Source organism: Euprymna scolopes, chromosome 6 (assembly GCF_053919585.1).
Source record: "Euprymna scolopes isolate OS-2025 chromosome 6, ASM5391958v1, whole genome shotgun sequence".
NCBI lineage: Eukaryota > Metazoa > Mollusca > Cephalopoda > Sepiida > Sepiolidae > Euprymna > Euprymna scolopes.
The window spans coordinates 10,065,133-10,081,199 of NC_136487.1; the positions used below are offsets into that span (position 1 = coordinate 10,065,133).

A 16,067-nucleotide genomic window follows, 5' to 3' on the forward strand; every position below is an offset into this window, starting at 1 on the left:
ATATTATATCCATTGCTCTTTCTGCTTCTTGTAAAATTGGTTCTCTCTATTGCTCTTTGTTGTTTTAATACCTCATTGTAATACAGCTTCCCATTCCAGAAGCTTCTTTCCAAAGACTGCAAAGTGTGGAACTTTCTTCCTGCTTACCGTTTTCTTTCTACCTACAGCCTTGATCTTTTCAAGACTAAGGTTAATAGGTATTGCTTGTCTTTGTGATAATCAGCTTTTGTTCTTGTTAGCGCTTTACATCAAATGACTTCATGCCTTGTCTTCCATAAAGAAAAAAAAAATGGCTAATAGTGGCAGATTAACTCTTTAGCACCATTCAATAGTTGAAGACTGAGAAAAAAAATAAGGAACACAAATCATTGGTTCAAAACAAACAGTGTTCACTTTTTGTGTTTTCCTATAATAAATATTCCTTGTTTATAAAGAGCTGCCTGTTATTGAAGGAGAGGGGTATTTATTCGAAACTCCATTGATATTCTCAACAGATAATGGATAGTTTTTTTTAATAAAATACTTTATATTAGTATTTGTAGAACTTATAATCGGGAATTTGTTTATTTAAAAGTAACTTATGATACATGCTATATATATATATATATCTCTTACCTATTAAACATTCGGTCAGGCTGATCGAAACGTCCTCCATGTAGACACAAGGAATATTCTAAAGCTAGAGAAAAACAAAGTAAAAACATATTTGGATTTTATTTTCAAACATCAAAAAGGTATAGAGTATTTAAAAGTTTGGATGATGATGGAGTCGAGTCCAGAAACATTTCAGTTGAAATAAACTCAGCAAGTATCAGGCTCCTGCTGATGTGTAAGTATGAACATTTCATTGTATTTTCTCTCGCAAGTTATTTTAGGTAGTGCTTACTTGATGTGGAGAGTGTGTAGGTTATTCAAACTGTCATATGTTGTTTTGCTGTTGCAATGATCATTTGCTGATACTGGATTGGACATCGGATCACAGCAGTTAAGCATCAAATATTTTTTACAGATTCTTTTTAGGTTTTTAGTGAAGATAACTCTTCCCATTGGCTGTAAAATATGAGGTGTCTTAAATAAGTTTACAAACTTTTTTTCATATGGGCACTTTTATTGGTATTACACACATGAAACTATAGTTCCTTCGAAGTAATCTCCTCCAGCTGCAAGGCACTTGTACCATTCCAACAACTTCTGGAAGTCCCTATGGAAGTCCACTGTGTGAGCATGTCAATGACCTCTGTCACATCCTCTTTCAGCTCAATTGTCTCATAACAACTGACTCTAAGGTTTTCCTTGAACTTAGGGAATAACCAAAAGTCACAGGGAGCAAGATTTGGACTATAGGAAGAGCAACGAACTGTCTTGATGCCCATCTTGGTGAAATAGTCTTTGACAAGGATGTGATTGTGGACTATGACATTATCCTAGTGGAAATGCCGCCACTGACCCGATTTGAAGAGTGCTGGCCTCTTCCGACAGAATCTCTCCCTAAACTCTTAAAACCTCCACATAGTATTCCTTGACTGTCTGTCCAGTAGAAACCCAGTACATGTACATCATACCCTTACTGTCAACAACAAAAAAAAAAAAAAGGAAAAAAAAAGGAATCATCACAAGTTTCTGAGTGGATTTGCTCTGTCTGGCCTTCTGGATGTAAGGACATTTTACAAGAATGATATGCATGCTTTCACTGGTCTCTGGGTCATTACAGTAGATCCAGCTTTCATCGCAAGTCACCAGAGCATCAAGAACTGCCATATCTAAATTGATTAGTTTGACCATCTCCCTTGTGTCATGACATCTTTCTTTCTAATCTTCTCTGAGCACTCTTGGGACAAACTTCAAATCTGCCACATCTTCAGTTCCTCGCAAATAATTGTGTATAGTTTCAACACGGACATCAAACTCTATAGACACATGGTGGTCCTTACCCATGAAATTCTTTATTTGGCCAATCAACTCTGGTGTTCTGACTTCCTTCCACATCTCTCATCCCTTAAAGATTCCCTATCTTCTTTGAATCTCTTATGCCACTCAGAAATTCATGTAAGATAATCTAAAAACAGTCTGAATATTTCGTACATTTCTGTGGCATTTTTCCAAGTTTAAAACAGAATTTTATTGCATATTGTTCTTCTAAAATTCTTGCATTTTTGAAATTCACCACCTGTGACAATCAGCTTTAGTAAGATGTATTCCAACTTCTGCTACAGCTGTTCATTTGAACCTGAAATCATAAAATTTGGTTAGTCATCTCATAAGATGTATAGCAATAACATACTGAATTTTCAAGTTTACGACAATTTCAAATGCCTGTATAAAAAAATCTGGAAACTTATTTAAGGCACCTCATATATATTCACTATTATATTCGGAGCCGATTTTTATAAAAAATATGCAAGTCTTAATATTTTTCTAGTGTTCAAGCACACACAGCTCTAATCAACCACCAGTTCCCATAAGATCAGAGTTAAGCAATATCAACCCTAGTTAGTACTTAGATAAGTAATCACTAGGAATACCAGATACTCTACATAAAACCTGATAGTAGTAATCTTGGAAATGATTGGTTGTTTGATAATTTCGCTTTATCGCATATCAACCCTTTTCAGTCTATTTAATGCCAAATCTAATCAATTTGGAAAAATACTTTTTCAAGATCTTTATAGCTTCAAATATTTATGGTTTTTGGTTTGGTTGTTTTGTAGAGGAAAATTATTGTTCTTGCCTTTGCAAGACATGAGAGTTTTGCAAAGAAAAAAAAAAAAAAGAAGACAATTAACATCAATGTTTAGTACAGGAAACAAGTGGTTGTCTTAGCCTTTCTTTGTTTTTCTTTAAGTTTTCAACTAATTTTACTTATTTAAAATGCAAGTTATGACATCTGGAAAAATTTACAATGAAGTTTTTAGAAAAATCTTTTTAAACTTTTGAAAGAATGATAAACATATGAAATCAACACAAACTGTATATCTTATGTAATAAAATATGATTGAATATTTGTTTATTAATGAAGTTAAAGTGCTGATCATTAGAAGATACCATGAAAAATCATTCTGATAAAAAATGCATAACAGTTGAATGGTAAACTCAGTCTATTCATGTTAAGTTTATAAGTTTTTGTCATTACATATCTTAGCGTTTTTTGCTGTTTAAACAATTTTTTAATCTATATATATAAAAAGAAAAATGAAAGGAATGTGTTAGTAAAGGAATATGTTCACGATTATAGATGAAAACAAAAGGCTAGAAAGTCCATGTATTATTATGTAAATCTCCTGTTAGTAGGGAAGGGAAAAAGAGCTCATATATGAAGGAAGGATGAATATCTTGTTTGTAAGGAAAGAAAAAAGTTCAGGCCTTGTTTAGGTATATGTCTGTGTATTACACAAATCCATGTGTGTCAATGGTCACCATGATGTATTCTAGTGGGCACTTCCAGAACTGGAGTGGGGGGGGGGGGGAGAGATAAAAGAGAAATTTAGGGTTGGTCGACGAAACATGAATGTTATTATTGTCACTCCCATGTTATGGGGAAGAAGAAGTCTTAATTCGTTTATAATCTTCCATCACGTGCTCAATTCGCATGAGAGAGGGCTCTTAATTTTGTATGATGAAAAATGAAAAAATTTAAATACAAAATTGCAAAAAAAAAAAAAAAAAAAAAAAAAAGAATTTGGATGAAAATATTGAAAAGATTTCACTTACCAACTCTGGAAAGGTAAAAGAGGACATAACAAGGTGTTGAATAATGGGATCCATACAAGAATTTCGGTTCTGACATTTCGTCATATCTTTCCTGAGAGAAGACAAGAAATACATCTATTCAATATAAGTAATCCATATTTTCAAAGTGCAAAGTTAATAGGTTATGTGCCCAGCCATCGTCTTTTCTTTGACGGTTCGGAATCTAAATTTGAATTGTGGCAGGTAAAATTTCTGGGGTATCTAAAGATTCGGAAACTGTGCAAAGTTATACAATCTCCAATAGAGAATCCTAACGACCCCGAATTTCTCGAAAAGAATATGACTGTTTTTGCAGAACTGATTCAATGCTTAGATGATAGAAGTCTGTCTCTGATTATAAGAGATGCCTTGGATTATGGAAGGAAAGCATTGAACATATTAAGAGAACATTATTTATCAAAAGAGAAACCGAAAATTATATCACTATATACAGAACTAACGTCTCTGAAACGTAACGAGAATGAAACTATTATCGACTATGTAATAAGGGCAGAAACAACCGCCAATGCCTTAAAACTCTTAGGTGAAATAATAAGCAATAGCCTGTTAACATCGATGACCCTTAAGTGACCTCCAGCCGATTTTAAACCATTTACAACCATTATAGCGCAAAAAGACAAACCCATAAATTTTGGTGAATTTAAAGTGGCATTGCGCAGTTACGAAGAAACAAATCGGATGCTCGTGGACAATAATAATTCCAGCAATATCAGGAATTTCAAAAATGCTTATCGAAAACAGACACCATCAAATTACGCATCTCACCGCAATGTTTTCCCCAAAAGTAAGTTTCCCAAGAGAAAGAATAAAATTATCTGCTACAATTGTGAATGACCCAACCACAAAAGTTTCCAATGTCGATATAAACGCTCAAAAATGGACTCCATAAAAAAATGTTGAGAACTTTGATGAAGAACATACATTTCTACTCACATGTAACTTTGACAATACCACAAACGGTAAAAATCTTCCTATAGACTGTGGTACTACAGCACACTTTATCACCAAGGAATCTGCTTTTATTAATTTTGATTCAAACTTTAATCCACAGAGTCATTTTGTCGAACTTGCCAACGGTAGTCAAATAAATGATAGTCATAAAAAGAGGCGATGCTAAAATGTCACTAAAAAATAATAAAGGCGAAGATTCAGTGCAGTTCTGATCTTGTGTATTAAGTAAGTCCTAGTAACAAAGATGGCGGCGAAGAATCAAATACAGGTAACTCTATAAGGCCACCATTCGCCCATGTATGGAGTATTGTTGTCATATTTGGGCTGGTGCATCTGCTACTAGTCTCTCGCTCCTAGACAAGGTTTCAAAAGAGAGTCACCAACCTGATAGGTCCTGAATTTTCATCTAAGCTTCAGCCTCTGTCCCATCGATGAAATGTTGCATCCCTCTGCCTGTTCTACAAGTACTTTAACGGTGAATGTTCTGACGAACTGCAAGCGCTTGTACCACCCCTTGACGTAATACCCCCGACAAACCCAACAAGCAGCTAAATCCCACCCCTTCACAGTAGAGATCCCTAGATGTAAGAGAGCCTCTTACTCCAGTAGTTTCTTTTTCCCCAGAACCGCTAGACTTTGGAATTCCCTTCCGGGTTCCTGCTTCCCCAACTGTACTGACATGCAGAAGTTAAAGTGTAACGTGAACCGACATCTTGCTGCCCAACTCCCTAAATAGTACCCCTGTAGCTTATGTCCCTGATAGTAGTCCCCTACATCAAAGTGGCAATCTGCCTTGTTTGGGGTGAAAATGTAAAAAAAAAAGAAAAAAAAAGGTTTGTGACAGAGACAATGGTGAACTGATTGAATCCAAAATTCGACAATTTTTATAGTAACTTTGGAAGCTTCTGATTGGTTGGTTATTAAAACGATCGTCGAAATCATTGGTGACATACCCCATTAGGAGTCAAAAACATTTTTACAATTTTAATAACTGATAACCAAAATACAGTTTTACTTATTTAATAGAATGACATACTAAGCAGAGTTTGAGTTCCTTCGGTCTCTGACAAAAATATTTTGTTGTACAAGTAGATGCTGACCAAATAATCAAAAAAATAATTCAAGTATTCAAAACCAAATAAGTTCATCCTGGCATGGCTTCACAATGGCTCATACATGGAAGATGCACTTTGTCTTTGTGATGTTACCTCAAGTAACAGGACTAAAACTGCAGAAATTTAAATGCAATGCAAACAGACATTTCACTGCTCAACTCCATACATAGTATCCCTGTAGAAATGGTCTGAAATAGTAGCTCCTTATATCCAAGTGGCAATACGTCTTGTTTTGTGTGAATAAGAGTAAAACCAAGAAAAAAAATACTCCACCAGATCAGATGAATTTTTGTCCTAGACTCTGGCCAAACCAAGAAAAGACCAAAAGAAAAATAAATCATAACATATTTAAGTGATTGACTGAAGAGAACAAACGTAATATTCTCCATTACTTGGATCTGAAATAACAATGGTTGACTTTGATTGCTTCATGCATTGCAAGACTTATGATCAGCACACGCATACAGAAAACAGTGAATTATAATTTTTATCATTCATTTTATATATATATATATATATATATATACACACACACACACTAATTACTTCGTCTTTACAGACATTAGCCATCCTAATGCTCCCCACCAACCTCATCATAGTTATCAGGTCAATCCTCAGCGACACCTAAACCCCGTCCGTGGACCCAAAGATGACTTTTCAGGCCAAAATTAGACTTGCACAGTCTGCCACACACACATATATATATATATATATATATATACATACATACATACACATTATATTATATATATACACATACACACTGAAAAAATTAAGATAAGCTTAATTAAATAGAAATGCAGAAAGTTAGGCTCGTGAAAGGTAAAATGTAATTGAAAGCCCGACTCAAACTACTTACCCTCAATTTAGATAATCTGTCAGAATTCAAAGCTCCAATTGGCTTACTTAAATCCCGGAAAGTTGATTCTTTGGTTAAATCTACAGAGTAATCAGAAAATAATTCTTAAAGACAAAGTTTTATTTTATGTATTTTGTGATAGAACATTTATTAACAATAACCAAATTTTAGATATCTATTTTGAAATACTGAACCCTCTTTCTGGATTTTCATGAAGATATTCTGTATTTTGAGGGGAGGGCAGAGATATTGACAAAATACTTGGGTTACAAAATAGACTGCAAAATTTTTAATCTAATTCCAATTATATATTCAACTCGGGTGATGAAATATTTAGTTGTGAAGTCAGTGGAGAAGTTTGTACTTATTTTAAGGAACAAAAGAAAAACACTTGCTTTGTGCTTTTTTCATGATTAAAAAGGATTAAGATTTTCATCCAAGGAATTTTATTTCTTGAGTGCAAGTATACGTGATGTTTTTTTTTTGTTGTTTTCATTGGTTGGAAAGATTATGTCATGGGAATTTTATGTACATTATTCAAATCTTATTTTTCAAATTTTCATGTTTTATTCATTTTTTTTATTCTCTAAAAAAAAAAAAAAAAAATAATAATAATAATAATAATAATAATTATATGAAATTAGATTTACCAAGTTTTTGACTGTTGTGATCAGCAATAACCCAAGGCATCACAGGATATTGTGTGAGGTCATTATAACTTCGATCAGCCATTCTGTAACATAAAATAAAAAACTCAATTTAAAAAAAAAAGGCTGAACTAATCATTGTGACAGATTTAATTTTTTTTTTTTTAATGATTAAGTTAAAAAATTTTAAAACGAGGCCAATGAGAAAGTTAAATGAACAAAAATTTTGTTTTTACACATCTCAATCAAATTTGACCTTTAAAGTAATCTTCCTTATTTCATACTCATACATCAAAAATTGAATATGTTTTGTCACTAAAATTGTAAAGCTAAATTACATCATAAAGTTTCAAGGTTAAGTAGGACTGACTAACCCACAGGCAAGGTAAGTTTTAGGTGAACCAGAAGAACAGGTGACTCAAAGTCCACAGTAAACAGTTTTAGTTAAATATTTGTATTATACTAAATTATTTTTTTGTATAAAAACAAGTAAAATGTTATTGTTTCACAGTTTTGAATTTGTTTTTAGTTTTATAAAAAATATATTATTTTATGAAATATATATTGATTTCTTTCTTTTTAGAAAAATAGAATAATTTTTTTATTTGACAGCATTTGCTGCAGAATTCAAGTTGCCTATTCTTCTGATTTACCCAGCTTTATATATGCAATGTGTGCATCTAAAAATAAAAATTAAAAAAAAAAAAAAAAAAAATGGGGGTAAGTTTTATATTCATTATTTTATCAAATGTTTTCATTAATATCACTAACATCCTTTTCCAACTGATCGTTGTACATTTGTCTAATGAAAGCATTAACAAGATATTGACATCAAATTTTTTTTGTTATGACAGACGTTTCTAAAATTTACTTTTTTCCTTTGGTTTAAAAACACAAATGAACCATAATACTTGACTTGCCTTAAAACTTTAATTCAAACTAGAATAATTTATTAATAAACTTTGAAATCATTTCTGAATTTTGAATGCTTATCAAGTAAACCAGACCCAATTTTTTTTTTCGCTTATTAATAGTTAAAAACAAAATGTCCGATATTTGTTTAATAAATTTTCAGTATTTCTGTAAAGTAATTTTCTATAAAAGCAAACAGAATTTTCTCGGTTCTTATTAACCCTGGATATATTAAGATTTTAGCAATTTAAAATTTCATCTTGAAAATGAAAAAATGTTTTTGAAAATCTTTCTTCATAACAATAACAAACTCTGCTCTCTTGAACTCAATTTCATCTGTCAACTTAAAAATACCTCATAAAATATGCTAACTCATGTTCAATCTCCTCTTGTGATGTTAACTAAGGCCATCTAAAATGGTTTTGTAATCCTCGAAACAAGTGATAATCTGAGGGAGCTAAATCAAGAGAATATCCAGGAAGAGGCAAGATTTCACAACCAAATTCTCCAGAGAAATATTTGGTCAGTAGAGTTGTGTGAAAACGAGTATTATCATGATGGAAGATAACTTTCTGTTGACTAAAGTTTGGAGGTCAATAGGAGTGAAAATATTGCAAACATAAATATGAATGACGCTTTAATAATCCAAAAAAGTTGTAAATTAATGATGGTATCATGCGCTTGAGTAATAACAACATGTATGAAATAAATTACAATAATTTAAAATGTCCTTTTGGCAAATTGGTAAGAACTAACCTTCATGTCAAGTTTTATTACTCAAGTTTGATGAATTGAAGCTAAAAAATACTCCAAAATGAAACTCACCTATTTAAATAAAGCAGGTAATCATAGTTGGATATGAGACCAGTCTGCCATTTGAGGATCATATTTTCCTGTTCTTGATCCTCCATGTCACAATCTATCAATAAACATGAAATCAAGAAAATGGTTGAATGAGGAATTCAAATCGAAAACATTTGTACAGAAATGATACATCATTTTTTTGAATTGGAGATGAGGATTTGTATTGCTTGGATTATTTTGACTACTTCTCCAAGTGTACCTAACATAGGAATCTGCACAGAATTTCAAACAGAACCGCGTTATTTATACTATAGGGTTAGTCTGCTTTCATTTTGTCAGCAGAAATTCTAAGTAATTCATAATTGTCTTTTGAGTGCCACTCACACTGAGGATTGAACTTTCAACCTCCAGAAAAGTACAACTGAATTTTACCAAATATTTTATCCACTGCATCACGGGTCATTGAGGACAATTCTAGTATAATCCTAAATCTATTTTGTTTATAGAAGTACAATCTTACTACTTATAACTATATATCGTTAATCTGTTCAAAATTTTGAGCAGATTCCAGAGTTTGACAAAAAAAATTTCCAGAGTTCGACAAGATACACCAGAAGAAGGTCGGAGGTTCTTGTCTTGAGGCAGCGTTTACATTGACCAAAATATCAGAATAAGAATAGTAGTCTGAAGAATCCAAATAATACAAATAAATGAGGCCGATTGCATTTTCACCATTTCAAAGTCTGTTAGCAGCTGAAAGGAATAGTTTTAGCACAACAATACTAAAATCTTCCCATATGTAAGCAAAACAAATATTTTCAAATTAACAAATAATGTTGACACTAACTACAATAAACTGCATGTGGATGTAGCAGATCTTTTTTCAAAAGATAATTAGCAGAAAATTGACATAAAATTTTCAGAAAATAATTACCTCTCTTGTTACAATTATATTTTTTTAGCAAAACTCGATTTTAGCTAATTGTCTTCAAAAACTATTTTGTCAATAATTAATTTTCTAACTTGTTGTTTTTTTAAATTTTAGATGTGTTCATTATTTCGACATGACAAGCAGATATCATTGGTTGAAATTGAAAAAGATTTTCTGAAGATTTTTTATTTAACAAAAATTATATAATATTACTAGGTTCCCTAACATTTTCAAATTTAACTTTACGAAATAATGTTTTAAAAAAATGTGACTAACTCATTCTATTAAATAAAACGTTAAAAAGGTGGTAAAAGAAAAAAATCTTCACTTACCTGCATAAGACACAATACTGTCATACAATTCATCTCGTTGGGATTGGGATTTTAGGGTCAAATACAAGTGACGTACTGAGGCTCTTTCTGCACACAAAATTTCCAATCCCTAAAATAAATTTAAAAGCAAACTTATTTCATTGTGTTACAAGAAAAAGTTCCCCTTTTCTTGAAAGAAAAACATTAGATAGATCGAGATTCGAACTTTGTAAGCAAGGTTCAGAAATAGATTCAGAAATGGAATGTGGAATTTCGCATTGTTCAGTTTCACATAAAATAGTTTAGATATGTTGTTGTAAAAGGAATTTTGATTGTTCAATTCTTTTTATGAAAACTGAATTAAAATAAGGTCAGCTAGAAATTAAAGAACAATGCAATTTAAGTATGTTGAAAAATAGGTTAGGAAAAAAAATAGGAGTGAGAATTCTTTGTCTGCAGAAATGGTTTGGAAACGTGCCGAACCACGGATGTTCAGGCCACGTGGGTCGATCACGTTTTTGGACACACTTATGACGTCATAGCAGAAATGAATTCTCAATATAGGAGATAGAGTCAAAGATGAGAGACAGAGTTGGAGACGAAAATAGGAGACAGAGTTGACATGGTCAGAGGAGGGTCCCTTTGGAAGCGAGGGAGAAAGTTTTAAACATGTAAAAACAACTTTGAATTCCTGGATGGCATCATCATTTCGACAGGTCAAATGGAATAAAAGAACATCCTATTTTTGTAACTGCCGTCTTCGTGTCATCTTTCTACAACAAAGGTAATGTGAAATCATCTTTAATGAACTTGTTCCCACTCATCGTTATTAATGAACTTTGTATAATCTATCCTAAGTAATGTGTCCCCCTCTCCATCATAAGTAATGACTGTCTCCTCTTCTGTGTTATAAGAACTGATCACCCTCCCTCCTCGCTAATATACGTGTTAAAATGATAGCCCTCCTCTCTAAATATGTTATACGAGTCAACAGACTGTAATATGTATAAATGTCTTCTCATTATCGTCTATTGTGTATATATGTACCCATCTCTCTCCAATATGAACACCCAACTATATAACATGGAGTTTTAATTATTTTTTTTTTTTTACACATATTTTTTCTCAATTATGTTTTGCCTGATGTGCTCTCTGGGCTTCTTCAGACTTCCATGAATTTCATGCACAGTGTTGTTCATATTGTATTTACATATGATTGTTATTTATGTTGGGCCGAGTGGAGGATTGGATCACATTGGCCAAATACAAAACACCAACATTAGCCTCAGACAATCAGTATCTGAAAAATTTGATTTCTGCATGACCTAGGTTAGAATGTTGCATTTTTCAGCTATTGTTCCAACATCATTTTGTTTGGAAAGTCTTCTTTTTTTTTTTTTTAAAGAAAGCATTTGCATCATCAGCATGGAACGCATATCTTGTTCAGAACAAGGAAACACTTGGAAACGATTCAAAGACATGCAACAAAACAAATACTCTATATTTATTGAAGCTATGGCATGTAGCTAGTAAACTAAGTTGCTAGATGTTACCTTTATTTTTTTATTTACATGTTCCTAACATGTCTATAAGGTTAATAAATATTTCACCAACAAAAACACCTTCTTGATTTCCATGTACCTAACATTACCTTCTGGGAAGGTTGGGTGTGGGGCCAGCACCCTCACCCCATAAAAAGAACTCAGTCGCTACAAAAGCATCTACAAAAGTCATAGATGGCCTATGCCTCTCCAGGGGCTCAAAGCTAGGTGTGTGTGTGGGGGGGGGATGTACCTAACATGTCTATAAAGTTATTAAATATTTCACCAACAAAAACACTTTTTGGATTTCCATGTACCTAACTTGTCTATAAAGCTAGAAAACATAATTCTCATGACTTTTGGAAACATTTTTTCATGCTTATAATTGCTGAAGAATAAAACAAACTGCCAAGATACTGCATCTTAAGACACTCATGTTTCCTGAACATTTGATAAAATTACACTTGATATTCCCTCCCTTCATACATATTATGCATTAAGCTGCTTTTGTTGTTGGTGGTGATGCTATTATTTGCACAGGTAACGTTGCGTCTCCATTTACACTGAACATCTACAGAATACCAACATCAATATATTACATATGAATGAGTCCCCTGTGGAATTTCCACAGGTCCTACTAGTATAATTAGTAATACAATTTTCATTTCTTTGACAATTGTACGTTATCATATGTACTCAGCATCCATTATTAACGAGCTGTAGTGCACTTGAGCATTGTACACTCGTTTCGTTATTATGAGGTTCCTTCAATAAGTTTCCAAACTGTTTTTTTTTTGTATGGGCACTTTTATTGATAGTGCACACATAAAAATCTAGTCCCTTCCGAAGTAATCTCCCCGGTTGCAATGCACTTGTACTGTTCCAACAACTTCTGGAAGTTCTTTTGTGTGAGCGTGTTAATGAACCTCATTACAGCCTCTTTCATCTCAATTGTCTCATAATGACGGCCTCTAAGATTTTCCTTGAGCTTAGGGAATAACCAAAAGTCACAGGGAGCAAGGTCTGGACTATAGGGAGGGTGAGGAACTGTTTTGATGCCCATCTTGGTTAAATAGTATGTGACAAGGATGGAGTTGTGGACTGGTACATTGTCTTGGTAGAAATGCTATTGAACCAATTTGAAGAATGTTAACTTCAAAGAATTTAGGGGTATCATCTGTTGATTACAGAGTATTGAAAAGGGTATTTTTTTTCATTTTACCATCTCCCTGATGTCATGAAAACGTCTTTCTTTCTGATCTTCTCTTGGGACAAACTTCATGCAAATCTTCCGTTTTTTTTTTTAGCTTCTCGCAAATAATTATGTACAGTTCCAACACTAACATCAAGATCGCACTTATTTTCTCTTTGGACATACGATGGTCCTTAGTCATGAAATTCTTCATTTGGCCAATCAACTCGTGTTCTGACTCCCTTACTCCTTCCACACCTCTCATCATCCCTCACAGATTCCTTGCCTTCTTTGAATCTCTTATGCCACTCAAAAACTGATGCTTGATTCATACAAGATGGCCCAAAAACAGTCTGAAGCATTCCATACATTTCTGTGGCATTTCTTTTCCAAGTTTAAAAACAGAATTTCATTGCAAATTGCTCTTCTATAGTGTACTCATGTACGGATCGCATTTTTGAAATTCATCAGCTGTTACAGACTTTAGTGGGGTGTATTCCAGTTCCTGCTGCAGCTGTTCATTTGAAGCTGAAATCATAAAAATTGGTTAGTCATCTCATAAGATAGCAATAACATACTGAATTTTCAAGAGTCTATGACAATTTTAAATGATTGTACAAAAAAGTCTGGAAACTTATTTAAGGCATCTCATATTGCCGAAAACTGAAAACCAGTAAAGAAGTGCAACTCTTCTATACAACACTACATATGATATAGGGTAAGACTGGCTATAATCTTAAACTGGATCCAGTGTTGAAGCCCGAATTTTGGAGGAAAAGTGTTTGCTGCCACCATTTAGTTATTACTTTTTGGTCGTTCTATGGGGTAAATAGAATTTAGGTATATTATCTGTCGATCACAGATAATTAAGAGAATTTCATTTTATTTTTTATTTCTCAAATCGCTGAAACAGTTTTCGAAAATAGTAAATTAGCTTTGGCTAATAAATCTATGTTTTATTAAAAGTGTATTTGTAAGGGTTGAGGATGTGTTGCATGGAGAGAAATGATACGAGAATGAAACGATGGATATGCAAGGGTGAATCTTGAAGACAGACTTATACCAGATGATCTCGGAGAAAGATTAAATCTAAACAGCATAGGAAGGGGTTTAAAACAGGAGACTTTATTGGTTTGGTCACGTTGAATGAATAGTTAGTAGATGTAGAACAGCTGCGGTAGAAGAGTCAGTTGACAAGGGCAGGTTAAGGAAAACATGAGAGGAAACAAAAATGGATTTGAAAGATAAAGAGCAGGCCAAAGATAGGTTGGTTTGAAAATGATGAAAGGCATTGTAAAAATTGGCATTATTAGATTTCAAAAATATGATGCTTCTCATAAACCACATTATAGGACCTATTCCAACCAGGAAATAGTAACTAAAAGAACTGCTCCCTGCCGTGAACCCCATTTTTATCTTGTAATATCTGCAATTATTAATTTTCTCAAGTCATAAATAAAATAAAGTAAAACGTTATGTTTACTGTTGCAGAATGTCTAACATGAATGCAATGCTCACCTTTATCAACCATGACACTAATTTCCTAAAGTTATGCATATCAAAGAAAAATATTAAACTAAACTACTAAGTATTTTGTGTGAAGCAGGTTTGACTAAACCTAATGCAAAGTAATGTGATTATGGAAAAGTTTAAAACTATTATAAAAATAAAACGTATATGCATATATACAAATTTATCAAAAGTAAATAATAAAAATGTATAACAGTTTTTGTAACCCTTTTGAAATCAAAACCTTTTTATATAGCAAAATCTGCTTGCTACTAAAAGAATTATCAAGATGAATAAAATATGTAATCAGCTGAAATTGATTGAAATTTCTTCTTTTTTTTCTTAAAAAAAATCTGATAAATTGATAGTTGATTCTGCCTAGCCAGTCAATTATGGAAATTCCCCCCCCCCTTTTTTTTAAAATTGATTGAAGATTATCTATTAAACTTTGAGTATCTAACCGACTTAACCTTATATATTATGTAGGTGTGTATATGTGTGCATGAATGCTGCTAAGTCAGTATACTAAATATAAAAAAATATAAAACACTCACCACTTGTCGGAGAAGAAAGCGTCGCTTGACTACCTGATGAATGTGTTTCAGTTGAATTTTCAATGAGGACATCTAAAAAAATATTAACCAAATATAATTGCCACAACAAATAATATTTAAAAGAATGTGTCAAATTATGAATGGAAGAAATTTACTCAAGTCGTATAAAATCCTTACTGGCTGATCATCATTTCGTATGAATCCAAAGATTCTATTGCTGGCATTGATTTACCTGAAATTTTTTTTTCTAATCAGAATTATTTCTAGAAAGACATTAGGTATTTATGAGAGGGACCAAATGATGGTTGCCAACAGTGAAAGTGATTTCATGGAATGAACTGTATTCGAGCTTGGAAGACCTAAAAATTAACAGTCCATGTTGCTAACCACTTGACCACAGTCATCTTCTGTGGCAGAGAAAATATAAATCAAATAATTGAAGACAGTTTTTGAGATTCCTTTCCTAGCATTGAACACAGATTATAATTGCTTCTAAAATTGCAATTGAGATTAAGTTTATTTCAAAAACAATCTGACAAGTGCAGTTTAACTTGCTGGAAGTATTTTTTTGTTTTCATTTTTGGAAAAGTTATACTAGCAAAAGAAGACAATCTTGTGTATCAAGTTAAAAAAAAAAAAAAAAAAAAAAAAAAAAAAAATTCATATCAAAATATTCTAAAATGACTGTTACTAAACTTAAGATTTTATTTAATAAAAGAAATTTATCTTAAAAAAAAAAAAAAAAAAAAAAAGATACATTCCATTCATTTCATAATATTCTAAACTGAATGTTATATTTTATTTGTTAATTATGAAAAGATATTTAGAAAATAATTATTTTAAAAAAGAATCTTACATTTTATTTGTAAATTTTAAATATAATTTATTTTGAAATATTGTTGCTAAATTTTTTTTAACAATTTCAATTCCAAAAAATGTTTTTTTTACTTCTGTTGTGATACTTTTTTTACTTTATTGAACTTGTTTTTTTAGG

The 16,067-nt window shown here is 32.3% G+C and overlaps 1 protein-coding gene across 1 annotated transcript in view; it reads right to left on the reverse strand.

The window, feature by feature from the left end:
* The window catches only part of LOC145277497 (protein FAN-like), a 137,964-nt gene that overhangs the window by 55,924 nt on the left and 65,973 nt on the right, over window positions 1-16,067 (reverse strand). The window contains exons 9-15 of the mRNA XM_080128887.1: window positions 15,074-15,145; window positions 10,299-10,407; window positions 9,057-9,150; window positions 7,323-7,405; window positions 6,673-6,752; window positions 3,709-3,799; window positions 616-679 (exon numbers count right to left, since the gene is read on the reverse strand). Coding sequence (XP_079985013.1) covers window positions 616-679; window positions 3,709-3,799; window positions 6,673-6,752; window positions 7,323-7,405; window positions 9,057-9,150; window positions 10,299-10,407; window positions 15,074-15,145 — 593 coding nt within the window. The remainder of the gene's footprint in view (window positions 1-615; window positions 680-3,708; window positions 3,800-6,672; window positions 6,753-7,322; window positions 7,406-9,056; window positions 9,151-10,298; window positions 10,408-15,073; window positions 15,146-16,067) is intronic.